General features: G+C 51.2%; 1 protein-coding gene across 2 annotated transcripts in view; it reads right to left on the bottom strand.

Annotated features, from left to right (window-relative positions):
• The window catches only part of RXRA (retinoid X receptor alpha), a 202,707-nt gene that overhangs the window by 184,446 nt on the left and 3,823 nt on the right, over window positions 1-14,438 (bottom strand). Inside the window, exon 1 of one of the 2 annotated variants that reach the window (XM_006028618.3) lies at window positions 12,131-12,421. The exons of the other annotated variant lie outside the window; for it this stretch is intronic. Coding sequence (XP_006028680.1) covers window positions 12,131-12,158 — 28 coding nt within the window. The 5' untranslated portion in view covers window positions 12,159-12,421. Of the gene's footprint in view, window positions 1-12,130; window positions 12,422-14,438 lie in introns of those variants that run through there. 2 annotated transcript variants of the gene reach the window in all.

Genomic DNA, 14,438 nt, shown 5'->3' with positions numbered 1-14,438 from the left:
CCTTTCACTCCGCGCCTGATTTATGCCGCACGCCGAGGCTGCATGTGTGTAACTCCACGGCGCTGCTTGTGATTTACACTGGCGTAGGTGACAGCAGGGCTGTGCCTTTCCTCCGGGAGCTTGGGAAGATCTTGGCAGGCATTCCCCACCCAAGATCCCATCCTCAGCAAGTCTCTGAAGAGTCCCCTTGGGTAGACTTAGAGGTAAGATGAGGATAAAGTCCATTTCTGCTGCATCCTGTGTGCTGAGCCACTGTTTACTTTGGGGGAGAGCAGACAACGTGCGATGATATACGGCCAAGGGGATCTGCCTTCCTTGCATCTGGCTGGGAGGCGGTGGACAATGCTCCTGGAGCAGTTAACGGGGGACCTGGGGGAATGGTCTGATCAAGGGGAAATCAGAGCCTGAATTTTACACTGCCTTGGAATGCAAACAAAGATGAAAGTGAGCCTGGACCCGGGCAAACAGACACCATCTGAAATAAAGGGCTAACTTCTGTGATCATTAGCAAAGGGAAGCTCTGGATGCAACTGCAAGATGCCGGCCCCCTCCTCCCCGCGCCTGACGAAGGGTGTTTGTGCTCAAAAGTTTGCCAAAAACTTTTTTCCAAACTTTTTTCCAAACTTTTTGCCAAAAACTTTTTAGTCGGTCTAAAGTTATCACATCTACCGCAAAAACCTGAACTACCTCCTCTGAATGGAAGATAAGGCCAAGCCAGGGACTCAGAGGTCAAGAAGGAAGAGCAGAGACCTGTATCTCAGAAATCAGGTCAACCCACCAAGCGGTGTAGGACCCACTCCTCCACTGTCAGAGCATGGAGGTCAATGGGCAGCACCGACATAAAGCTGCTGAAGTGAGCTCCCGGTGTCTTTGGTAGGAAATAATGTCAAGAAAAGAAACTTCAGAAGAAATCAAGGCCAGAACTCAGCTGGTACAATCCAACCACAGGCTATCAGTTGCTGTTGAATGATCCCCAGATACTCAGATCTGATCTACTGAGGTCAAAGGAGCTGGGGACGCAGCGCATTCACTTCAAGAGCTAGGCCAGTTTTCATAAGAGGAGGATTTGGCCCTTGGCCTGGTGCTCCGCTAAGCTCCCGAGTGCCCTGACACTGGGACCCGGCAGCATTGCTTTGTCTTCGCTGAATTTGGGGGTTGCATCAACGCAGCATGCAATTTGAGTTTCTCCATTTCCCCCATCACAGCGGGGTTTGGGGGTTGGTGTTTTAATAGCAAAGACACGGCTGTTTCCAACCAAATGCGAAGCTATGCCAAATATCACGCCTAAATGCCTTGGCAGCACCCTGGGTCAGGGTGAGCACCGCCGCCGAGGAGGATGCACAACGCAGCCCAACGGGTGGAGCCACGCGAGTGCACAACGGTGTAATCGGTACAGCAGGAGCCACGGAGAGCTGGAAACATCCCTCGGTGCCAGAGAGTGCTCTGCAGTGGCAAAGAATGGGGAAGGGAGGGCAGGATCCTGGCTGCGACTCCAGGACTTTCACCTAAGGGCCTCCTGGGTGGTAAGATTAGCTGCTGATTTCCATCCTTGGACGGATCTCAAGCATAAGGAGGAAAACGTGAGACAACATCAAGAAACGCAGAAGCTTCCAGAGGAGCTTATGCGGGGTGGATAACATACCAGCGTTACGGTTAAAAGCAATCCCTTAGCTCAGACAGGCATGCACGTGAGCCCAGCTGGAAACCAAAGCTACCAAAGTATGTCTGTGCTCCCCAGCATATATGTCCCAGGGACGTGGTCCCCAGCATCAGATGAGAGTCTGTGACCGATCAAAAACTGCAAATAGTCCGAGCGCTAGTAAGCCACACCGTGTTTGCAGCCCACGTTGTCTTCTTGCATACTGATCTGTACAGCTCCTAGCACAACCGGGCTCTGATCCAGCACTGCAGTTCCTTGGGGGTGCTGCTGCAACACAAAATAAGTCATACTAAAGGACCGCACAGCAGCCCCCTCTTCCCCACGAGGGGAAATCACTGCAGTGCAGCTTGGTGCCTTTGCCAGGCAGGGCTGCAGCCGACAGCGAGCTGAGCTTAGTGCAACCCTCCCTGCATAAGGCAGGTAGGAGCAGGAGCAGGGACCCCGTGGGCTGCATTGATTTGGGATGTTAACATCACACCGCAATCGGCCCTGAACTTCCAACAGGTCCATTGATCTTGTTAGCTACAGTTTGCCGCTGATCACGTCTGCGCTGGGCTGGCATTCATATGGATGCACGTGCTCCTCGCCCTTTCCCTCCGCCAGAGTCCTACATACACAGGGTCAGATTTGTGCCCAATTACCCACACGGCCCCATTACCCACACGGTGTGAGACACGCATATACCCCCGGGGCCACGTTCACACGCTCTGCACCCCATCTTCGGCTAGGGTGCACCAGGTCTTGCTCCATTGCACTCTACAGATCTCCGTGTCTTTCCTCCACCTGCTAGCTCAGAAGAAGAGGCAGCAAACCAAGGCAGCATCTTAAAACCCAATTTCCACTGGGCTGGGCATGCCACCACTAGCTGCCACCCACTCCCCCAGCAGTCCTGAGCTGCAGCCACAGCAGAAGGGAAATGAAGTCACAAAGGTTATCGTTTCAATGTTTGACCGAGCATAAAAAATTCAGCTCGGAAAACAAACAAACAAAAAAAAGGATAAACAAGAGGGATCAGAGGGTCGAAGAGATGCCGTAAACGGAAAGACTCGCCTCCGAAATGGGTTTTCTGCTTCAAAAAAAATAAAAATAAAAATAACCCCAACCAAGCCCTCCACAAACTGAACACATTCCAATTTCCTTAAAGAGTTCCCTAGAAAAATAAATGCCAGCTCCGCTGTAAAAGTTTATCTGCGTGCATGCGCGCGTGTGCGGCTGCGTCTGACTCCGACATATAGATGTCATTATTTTCATGCATCTGCCTTACCCAATTTTATTTAGTTGCTTTCTGCACCATTTCATGTTCATTCTGCTGCTGAGCTAGACAATTGCTTTATAACTCTAGGGTGCAATTTCACTGTCTGTGAGCCACACGCGCGCGCGGGTTCTGTGCTGGGACAGAACGGAGGATAACAGGCGTGCTTTCCTTTCCCCCTCACCTCCCAGCCAGAAGATTTTACTTTCCATTGCCTCTTAAAAAAAAAAAAAATGTAAGAAAATTAAATTAAAATTCCAAGCCACTGTCCTTAATTCATTACGATTCAAAAGGGGAGCGCTGAGAGCGGAGGGAGGTAGAAGGAGCTATAGTGAAGAAATTGGGAGGATGCATTCGAGAGCAATTTCCTCTCTCACGCTAGGCCAATTCAGAGGGGAAGAGACTGAGACATGCTGAAGGGCAACAACCCAGGGATTCGCATTTGATTTTTATGATCAATTGAACATCATGCTGGAATAAGCGCAGGTCAAATGCTCAGGCTGGATATGAGGTGCCAGTGCCCAAAGTCTCAGCCAGGCTGCTGAAGATGTGCTGGACTTAAGATAGTTTGGATGTCCCTGGATGGTTTTACCAAGCAGCTCCCCTTCTGCAGCCCTCAGCTAGGGTCTGGATGGGACACCCTGTTCCCATCATCATCCCTGGCTCTTCGGGAAGGCTCGCTATTGCTCCATTATTCTTATGCAACTCCACTGCTTCCCCGTTCAGGTCAGGATCCAGTACGAGAAGCCTTTCTGGGTTATACCGTACTCCGAGGATCTCCTCTTGCCCGTCTGATGGGTTCTTTCTAGCTCCCACACATTTCAAGTGACTAATACCCCACGACTCTTCTTCCCCATTACTCTACACACGGTCTCCAACGCTAGTGCACGGGACAGCCTTCTCCCATGCATTTCGCAGAATAGCCGAGCTTGTATCTCTCAGCTCCATCACCCAGAGATGCCTCTCGCCTCTCGTGCCAAAGCCTTTCCATTCCTCCCTGTGCCGTGAGTAGCCTCTAAAGGTGCATCATGTTGACTCCGCCACGCATTTGGGCAACACAGAGCCGCTCTATTTCCAATGCAGTTGCATCCGAGCGGCCCACAGAGCATAGAGCAAAAAAACTTTCTGGTTCAGCCCAAAATGGAGCAAGAATAAGAGCCGGGCTCTGCCTGCCCAACACCTGAACCTAGCCAACACGACTGCATCCACCCATAGCATTCCTGGCAGCTCCGAATACAAAAGGACCTCTCTCCGCCGGCTCTTGTAAACCTCCAAGGGTGTGGACGCTTCAGGGACTGAGTTTTCTCCTCTCCCTCCACCCTTCCCCCCTACCCCTATTTTTCCTTTTAAAGTCTATAAATGCTGATAAAAAAGCCAAGGCTTTACAAAGAGAAAGAGACCATGAAAAGTAACAACCAGATGGGAATCCCATTACCCTTTTTATTGGTCGCAAAAACCAGCACTGCACCTTTTATCTCTTCGCTCTGCAGCATTCACACACGCCGTTCAATACAAGGGAAAGGGTCACGGCTCAGATGAGACCCAAATCCAAATATGCAAACCATAAAGAAACCTGACCGCTAGCTGTGACGGGGACCCCGTCCCAAAGCATTAGATTCAGCCCGTTCCTCCGTGTGTCCCTGCTAGCCCCCCAAAAACCTGACCGCTAGCTGTGACGGGGTCCCCATCCCAACGCACTTGATTCAGCCCGTTCCTCCGTGTGTCCCTGCTAGCCCTAGTGAGCAAATAACTAGCCAGAAAGGTCTCCAAAGGCAGGTTTCCTCCACTTGCGGCTGAAAAGAGGTTGAGATGAACCTATAAAAATCCCAGGACACCTGATTAACAGCACCTGCCTGCTCCCCATGTATCGTCCAGGGCTTCCCTGCTCCATTAACTAACCAAAACAAGAGCGGGCTGACCATCAGCTCCACAGCAGCCTTGTGAACCTGACTGTAGTGCGACCGAGTCTTTAAAAAATGAAAAAATCAGGAAATTGGGTTTTAAAAAACTGGGGGGTTTCCAAATAAAAATAATATTAGTTGGGTATTTTTTTTTCTTTGCCCTCCATGTATTGAGCCTTTAAGTGCCCCTTTGGGCAGAGGTTCACCGTGAGTGATACAGCTTGCTGTCGAGAAAAGAAAAGGCAGCATCACATGACTCCCCAAAATCACATGACTCCAGAAACCGGGTGCTTAAGCAATGCATCAAATACCAGGGGGACCGTGATGAAATCATGAGCTGGCAGGATGGCCCATCCAGGCACCAAAATCCATTTATTTTCCCAACGATGCAGAAAAAAAGCTGGACTCTGACCCCAGTTATACCAACGTGTAGCTTCGCCTACCTTGAGCTTATTCCTGCCTGCGTACGAGTTCACGATCAAAATCCACGTGTGCCTGGGGTCCACTGAGGGGTCTAGAAACTTGCTGGTGTTGATCTATATGGGTCCGTGGACTTCAGTCAAGCTACAGGTGAGGAGTGGTCCATGACATTTTACTTGATGGTCTAAAAAGAGACTCGTCTGTGCGGGATTTTGCAGGCTCAGTGAAGCTGCAGGAAGGCAAATCTCAGAGCATTCACCCTGATGCAGCAGAGGCAGCATTTAAAACGGGGCTCGAATAGCAGGCTGGCCTCTTTAGAGGAATAAACCTCATTTCTCATCTCTTCCACTCAGCCTCCAAGGTCTCAGCCATGACACTGGGCACAAAAGCTCTGCATCCCTGTGCCCACCTGGGCAGGGGAAAAGCAAATGCTGTGATTTGTAACCACTATTGCTAGGGGAATTAAAAAAGACTAACCTGGTCCCGGCTACCACCAGACAGACCCAAGTCCCAGTGACTCTGCTGAACTGATCTTCCTTTTACGCAGGTAAAGCAGCGGACGTACCGTCCAAGTCCTTGGAGTTTATCACACGCTCCGAAAAGAAAACCAGAGTAAATGTTGAGATGAACCATCATTTCAATCAGAGGAAAAAAATGGTTTCTGTTCAGTTGCTCTCTCAACCCCCAAAAAACCACGTCCAAATGGACAGAAAGACCCGCTTCCGATACAATGGGATGTTCAAAACGTTTCGGCTGAAATTTTCCAGGTAGCTCAAGCTGCCGCCTCGAGTGGGGAAATTTTGGAGGGTTTTTAAATTCTTATGTACGATTAGTCTTTCAAGTGCTTTGCCCGCCCTGGATGTCAAGAGGGCTTTGGGGAGAGACGACCGACCCTCCCTCCCTCTCCGCTCTCCCTCCAGGCATCCGCTTTTCTTTGAGAAGCAGGAGGAGGGGGAGAGAATAAGAGACATGCAAAGAAAATGTCAGAAAGCTGCTTTTGTTTGTGTGTGTCAAATGTTCAAAGTTATCCCACAGCCCGGCCTTTAAATGTAATAAAAGACGGCAACTACTGACAAAAACAATTAGAATAAAACCACCCAGGGAGCCTCCCCATTACTTTGTAGTTATGGTGAGGTTTAAAACCCACCTGGGCCTTTTAGGAAGCATTAGGGGAAACTCTCCGGCTGGGCTGGATCCTGCCTTGATAAACGGCCTCGTTCTGCAGAGCGCCTTTCTATTCATAAAATTGCAGACCCCGGCCAGGAACGCAGGCTTGCGTCTAAGGAACTGGAGAGGTCTGAGTTTAATTACCATGTCGACCTCAATCTCGGTGTGAGACCTAGGGCAAATCAGTTAATTTGGCTGCACCTCAGGTTCCCTCGCTCCAGAATCGGGAGATGGCTAGCTTCTCGCCGCGCACGGTGCCGTGCCCAGGAAATGCGCTGAATCGACAACGATGGAGCCGCAGAACGGGGAAGCAGAAGTCCTGCGAGGTCACCAACCAGCGCCCACTGCATTGCTTCATTCAGCCCAAGTTGAAATATATTGGCCGCAGAAAAGCTGAGCGCGGCTTAGGACCAGAGTCAGTATTCCTGCCTCTGCCACTGCCCTACTTGTGTGGCCTTGGTCAAGTTCCTCAAATCTATGTTTGCACAGCATGGCGGGGCCCTGACGTATGCTGGGGTGTCTCGCCACTCCCCAAATGTCAATAATATCTTCACTAACTTCCAGGCCAAGAACACATGCAAAATTTGGGGCTAACCATAAGCTCTAACAACTCCCCCAAAGAACCTTTTGGCCTCGAACTGAACGCCCGGAGGTGCGCAGCGTAGGAACCCGCTCCTGCCTCCCAAGGATGTAACACGAACCCGACGTTTGGAGAAGCCCACACCGCCTGCATGGGTCTCAGGGGTGGTGACACCCGCCGGAGCCCGGAGACCTGCTCTCCTCCCGCTAGGCGCACGGCGCCGACCGTTTCTTGTGTTTGTTGATCTTTGTTCGCAGTGCTGTGAAAAAATTCGGATGGGTGGCAGAACCGCGGCCCAAGGGAATCCGCCCTCCCCTTCTCCCATTAAACAATACTCGGAGGAAAAGTATTTTTTAACCCATTTCTTCAAAAATATTTATCTTTGCATTCAAAGGTCTGTGGGACAAAGCTGGGGTATGTTTCTCCAGCGAGATGTTTTGATTCTCCCTTGCTTTGACAGGATCAAAATGCCAATAATAATATTTGCAGTGAATAACTAACATTCTGTGGCTTTCTCTCTCCCGCTCGCTTTTACATAAATAAAATGCCCTAAATAAGAGACGTGCAGATCCTGCTCTCGGAGCGTAAATATATGGAGTAGATCCACCCGTAGAGCTGGAGCGGGTCTCTCCGTCGCCTATAGCAGAGATCACGGTCCAGATCCAGGGTTCTTATAGTCAGGAGAATACCTTTCCAGCTGGAAACCTTTTGCACACGTCAAGTGTGGACTGTTTGCACGCGTCAAGCGTGGCCCTTTTGCACGCGTCAAGCGTGGTGTAAAGCCTGTGTAAAGCCAGAAGGCACTCAAATAGCACTGTCCTGGGTTTTAACCTGAAAACCCCTCTCTCGTGTTCCTCCAGGACCTGATCCTATGTCTCAGCAGCCCTCTCGCAGAGATGCTGAGGACACCCCAAGTCCCTGGTGCTTACAAGGAAGCTCAATAAAGCAACTAGCATCATCCAGAATGACACATTTTAGTTGCTGTGAGCAAAATTGCATTTTACAAGGACAAAAATTCGGTGAAATATCGGTTTCCTGGCTTTTATTCCGTCAAATAAACTCTCCCCTCCCTGCCCCCTTACGCCCTTTTTCCCCCTCTAACTTTCCTTTCTTTTTGCCCTTTTTTAGTGGCAAAGAGAGAAAAAAGAAAGAAAGGGAAGAAACTATTAAAAAACCAAGAAAGGAAAATCAAGGAAAAAAACCAAATTCCCCGGGTTGTATGAAGCTGGCGCTTCTCCAGTGCTCGGAAAAAATCTTTTTAAATGGTCATGCTTTTTTTGTCATCTTTCTCCCGCTGTTTATCAGGCCCAAGTCTCTGAAGTTAGGACTGGGCCGTTGTGTCGTCCCAGTCTCCAACCCGAGGCGGGCTGACGGCTCTCATCCAAGGTACCTTTGCATCTGTCCAAGACAACCTGCCACAAAGTTGTGCCCAAGGCCCAGGCTCAGATGCACCGTGACCTGGGCCCAGCTGGGCAGGGATGCAGATGCCCTCTGGAAGTCGGCGTGCTGCTTACTGAGCTCGACCCTGCCAGCGTCTCGCCCACCCTCATCCCGTGCAAAACAAACCTGACTCACGTGTTACCTCTGGCTGCTTTTGATTCTGCAGTTTCTGGGACGGCCAGGTCTAAGGCCACATCCTGAGCAGCTGTGACTGTCCCTGGCAGAGCAGTTGAGTCGGGAAAAGCGACTTCACGAACACAGCCACCAAATGAACCGACCGACTTGGTGACCCCGGGGAACGGGCAGCCTAGGATTCAATGACCAGCTCAAACGCTGATTAACTGTTTCTTTCCTCGGACAGTTTGGCACTCGAGTGCGAGCTCCCTCTGTGCACCTGTTCCACAAAAGCAACTACAAGCACCTAGGATGGCTCAAGGGATCAACACGAAGAGGATGAAAGCAGGCACCAGGGTGGGCACCAAGCAAAACAGACCAAGCCAAACAGAAAAAGAGATTCGTTTTGCATTTCTATTCTGTTTATCAAACTCTCCCTATCTTAGCACAACCCCAACTCATGCCGCACGTGTATCTGTAATCTCGCCCCACCAGACTCTGAGAGCGTGCACGATAACATCCTCTTGGCTTTCTCCTCCGGGGGCTTATTCCAGTGACTGGTCATTTAATGTCCTGTAAAAGCTGCAGCCGGCTACTGCGGAGGCCAATATGAAGAGGCCGTGCAGGGACGGGGAATGGAGAGATGCACTCGGAGAGCCTCAGGATGGTTAGAAGATCCCGCCGCACGCTTTGGACTCTCCGAAGTTTCTTCCTGATGCTCCCGGGACCGGAGAGAGAAATTAAATTGCAGTATTTAAAGTACCTAGCTCCGGCCTCATGCATTCGAGTGACATCAGTGGGGTTACACAAGTCTAACCGAGGGCAGAATTTGGCCAGAAGCCTTTACTTATCCTCTTTAGGCCAAAGTCAGTCCCGGCGAGATTTCGATGGAGCTACACAGTAACTGAGACATGAATTTGGCCTTTTCCCAGCCTGCAAGCATCCAACTGAGGTCCCTACTGGTTTGCAGGGAATACAGGAACTGCACGATCTGATTTTCCATAATTCACCCTCGATTGCAACTGCCAGCTTCCCCGGCCATCGCTCTCACGAGCGGCAGAGTTGCCAAAATGCTCTCGTGCTCCGCGGGTAGAAGTCAGTCGCTTTCCCCTCGTTCGTACCAATCAGACCTCTAATAGGGACAGCCGCCCCCGCGGCCCCGCCAGACGCTGCTCCGGGGGCTCTGCGAAGACTCGGGGAGGTTTCTCCCCCTTTTTTCTTACGCCCCTTTTTTGGGAATTCAGGCCGCTGTCCGTGCTTACCGGGTGGCCAAAAAGGGAGCCAGTCCGAGACCTGCAACGCTCTCTGTTATCCTGCAAATACTGCAATTTTGTCCTAAAGGCGGGTGACAAAATGCACCCCCCAATCAAGCTCAGAAATCTCTTGCACCCGCACATAGCGTCGCTCACGCGTGTGAAACAGCTCCAGAGAGCAGCTAAATCCTCCAGCAAACAATAAGGGCTTGCTTTTATTTCCCCCTTTTGCCACATTGAGCTAGCGCTGCGATTTCCTTCCAATGTCCAGCGAGGCTGACCCTCCCTGCTCTGCCGACAAGTGTGGGCCAGTGCCCGCAGCAGCAAACCAGCCTACTTTTCCCCCCAGGAGTTTACACATCACCTGTTTGTGGTGTGAAAAATAAAAATCCCAACACAAATCACCAGCCTGCTTCCCCCGCCCTCCCCCAAAAATTCAAATCAAAGGACTCATACGAAAACATGTAGTGAGCACATACAGTTCTCAGCTAGAAAAACCTCTCCGGTACCACCAAAAACATTTATATAGATTTATGACCCAAGCCTCCCAGGGAAAGCAAAGGCAGTTTCGACTTTGTCTTCATCAGGAGGATCAAAGGAAATATAAATAACCTACCAAGCCGCAAATAAAATGAAGGTATGGGTGTAAAGATAGTGCCGCGGTATCAGCGGAAAAGGCTTTTCTGTATGGTTTCATTTGACCTGCCCTAAAATGAATCAGTTTGAGTGAATGCAGGGCAAGATTTTTGTGGGTGCCGAGCTACAGAAGAGACGGTGCCACCCAGCACAGTAACGCGGGCTCGTCAGCCCAGCGGCATTTTTATCTCCCAACAAAATCAAGAGAGGGTCACAGTAAAAATGTAATGGTTTTTAGCAATGCAGCAGCATGTCTAGAGGGCGAGCCCTGGCCCGGCTGATATTGGTCTCCAAAACTCCCGTGCCCTGTGTCTTTTCCCCTTGCTTCTTGGTATTTGGCAGTAAATGAACAGAAACTGGCATTAAATGTAATAGTGCCACTGTGAGCAATGCATCGCAGCCACCCAAAAAACCAGGGAAATTCAGATTTCGGGCTAACGCACTCATCTCGATACGTGGTGCTGCGGTTCACGTCAGATGCCTGGCAAGCCCTGGCATCCCGTGAATACCCTGGGACAACTTGCCAGCAGAGGAGGGCTGGAGTTGAGGTGAGTTGGAGCTAACTTTTTCTTTTTCCTTTTTTTTTTTTTTTTTTTAAATGCTGCACTCTGGGAAGAGCGCGAAGCCGCCGCGCTTGTGCTGAAACGGAGACGCGAGGCGGCCTTTAGCCTGACAAGCCAAGACTTGACTCGGTCCCTGAGACGCTGGCAACCTCCAGCTGGAAATACATTTAAAACACGCTGCAAAATAAGTAAATAAATCAAAACCAGCCCAGGCCGTCAGGTGCGGAGGGCTCCCGGCGGCAAGGAAAAACCAAGGCAGATGCCCCCACCGTCCATCCACCTTCCAGATCCCAGCTTTGCTGTCAAGACGTACAACGCGGGCACCTTTAACCTTACCAATTACATTTATCTCTGCCAGACTGCACACTGGAAATGCCTCCAGAGGCAGCGGGGAGGGCAAAAGGGGGAAAAGAACGGGGGGGGGAAAAAAGGAAAGGAGGGGACCAACCCCATCAATAAAGACAAGAAGGAGGGTGGGGGGGAAATAAAATGTCCCGGGGGGACATTATGACACATGCAAACCCAGTGCAACAAGACACAAGCTCGGAGCTGCTGCTGCCGTGTCTTGTGCATTTGCTTCCAGCCAGGCACCTTGGAGCTGAGTGTCAGCCCCCACTTTTCCAGACTGCTTCCCTGCTCTCCCGTCTCCTCCGGCTCTGCTCAGCTTCTGCCCACGTTTGCAAAGCCCCATCCCCTCCACCCCAAGCAGCACTTTTTCCCACCCCCTCCCTGGGATCAGTAAAGAAATTAAACCCCCCACAACTCTCCCCCCTGCTCCTGTCCACCCTCCCCAGCTGGGCAGCAGCATAACCCGGGATTCCCAGCTTGCAAAACCCAGTGCAGCTCGCTACAAATGCAGGGAAAGCCTTGCAAAGGGGAGGCTGGAAGAAGGTCCCCCCCTCCGCTGCCCTGCTCTGTCCAGCCGGGAAACTGCCACCAACTCCCAGCTGCCCCAGGGCTGCTGCACCCCCAGACCCCAAATCCAGCACTTCCCCCCCTCCCCTTTGCCCCAAGATTGGCAGGGGAATCGACGCCAAAAAAATTTTTTTTTTAATTCAAGGAAAAAAACCCAAACATCAAGAAGTAAAATTCCAGAAATAAAAAATTGAAAAAAAATCAAGAAAAGCTTTGCAAAGCGACTCACCCAGTGGCAGGAAATGTTTGGTGTCCATCGCTGGTGTTTAACTCATGCCAGAGGCTGGGGGGACGATGGGGAAGCCCAAAAGGGGGAGGGAGAAATCAAAGCAAAAAAAAAGAGAGAGGAAAAAATAAAAGAAGAAAGGATCAGAAGCAAGAGCTGGAAAGCAAAAGGCAAAGGGGGAAGAGAGCAGGACACACGCGCCTAGAAAATCCAGTGACAATGCGTGGAAGGCCAAGGCAGAGGGAGTTGTTTCAAACTCGCCCAACAATGTAACTAAAGTACTTGTGTCTGTGCGGCTCTCTATGCCAACTACAGGAGCTGAAATGCAAAGGGGACCCCGGCAGGGGGAAGCGGGACGGCCAACCCGCCAGCAGCGACAGCTGCCACTGCCCCCAGCCCCTGGCAAAGGGGCTGCAGCTCCGCCTGGTTCCCCTGTGGCCTGGCATGGGGGTGGCGGTGGGGTGGGCATCCTCCCAAGGATGCCGCTGGCATGGCTCAGGCTCCCGACAAGCGCCAGGACAGCGGGCAGCGGCCCAGGCGGGCGGCGCGCCCTGCAGATGTGAAGAAAGGATTAGGGAAAGGATAAAGGAGAAGATTATCAAGGGAAAAGGTGGGCAAGGGGCCAAGATCGCAGACCCCTCTGTCCAGTTAGAGGCTTAAGCATCAGGGCAGGCGCGCAGATGGGGGCCGGTGCTTTTGCGGGGTCGGTTTCAAGGGTATTGGGAACTCCAGTCCGATTTGGGCACCTTTGCAGTCAGGTCGTCTCAAGCCCCTTCATCTAGCCAGGGGGATGAATGTCCATCCATGTCCAGAGCCAGCAGCTAGAGAGGGATGGGGCTGGCATCTTATCTGCCCACCTATGACCCCCCCCCCGCCAGCCCGTCAAGCCCAGAGGCCCAGTTTGTAATGCCCGAGCCCATCTTTCCCCTAGGACCTCACCAGCATGGAGTAGAGCGCCACTATTTCGGTGGGACAACTCACGCGAGCGAAGGGCACAAGCGCCCATCAAGGCATTGCATGCTCGTGGGAATATAGGGCTTTCCTGTTTGTCAGGAAGTTTTGGAAAACTCTCAGCCTTACAGAGAAAAACAATGGATGCAGAAGTAGATAAGACACCCTACGCTGTCCGTTCAGTGGGTATAGATATGCACACCCCCACTAGAAAACCTGCTGACGTCCCAACGCAAGCCACGAAGCTCAAAGTGTAGGAAGGCACCAGGTCCTGCCAGTCTGTGAATTCGATCTTCAAGGGGTTTCAGTTTTGGGCAAAATCCAACTGCTCTTTGAAAACAGTTTATTTCATTTCCTGTAAACCACATACAAGTCAATAACTGTTTGTGGGGGCGTGCGGTTGATCTGAGAACTCACGTACCCACCGTGCCACCGTCACAGCCTTTCAGGTGCAAACCTCCCCTCTGCTTTTAACTGTGTCTGTGCTGTGTGCCTGCTAGCCAGCTCTCAGAAAGGATGCTCAGCCCTTTCTGCACGTGTATGAGCGACTGGATGGACCAAAACCAAAACCACTTCGCTCTGCATGTTAAATATCATACTGACCCCTTCTACGGAGGACCACAGAGAGTATAACAAATAGGCTTATTTCAGGGGTTGCAATCACTTGCAGACTGTGGGGACACGCATGCAATGAGTGACATGAGAGCACACAAAGCCCAAAATGACAGAGAACAACCGTTTTGTCTGAACTCAGGCTCACACCGATACATTGGGTGGGAAGTGGTCTGTAAAAGCACCACGGAGATGTGAGTCCAGGACCCCCAACCCACCTGCCTAGTTTTCTTGCAATAGAGGAGAGTACTCAGGGGAGGGCGGCTCTGGGTGGGAAGGACTGTATGATCCAGCCCTGGCTTGGTAAGGAAAATTTGCTTAATATACAAGTTATAAAATCATAGAAAATGAAGTATGCCCCAACCTACAAACCATTTTCATTGCTGTGGGTGGTGCCGCTATCTGTCCACCTGCACATCACCCTTGGCACCCTGCTTTCTGTCCATCTACCTTGTGCCCAGTATTTGAGTCTCTCTAAGTGAGGATAGGGAAGGCCAAGTTAATTTACAAGTCCAACTGCTCCAGCAAAGTCTCCAGTGGGCTTGTGTCCGGGGCAGGGACTTGCCTTCCCCTCTGTGCAGAGTAAGGCAGGGTTTGAAATCACAGCCACGCAGTCACGTGTGGGGCAGAGACCTGCCGAACACCAGCAGCATCCCCATCCAGACAGCTCGAAAACATCCTCCCCTCCTTCTCCTGCCCAACAAGTAATAGCAACACCTTACAATTCATCAGCTTTAATTACAGCAGG

This window comes from Alligator sinensis, unplaced genomic scaffold (genome assembly GCF_000455745.1).
Source record: "Alligator sinensis unplaced genomic scaffold, ASM45574v1 scaffold611_1, whole genome shotgun sequence".
Taxonomy (NCBI): domain Eukaryota; kingdom Metazoa; phylum Chordata; order Crocodylia; family Alligatoridae; genus Alligator; species Alligator sinensis.
The sequence above is the reverse complement of the archived record's forward strand: the minus strand, read 5'-3'. Positions and strand labels throughout refer to the sequence as shown.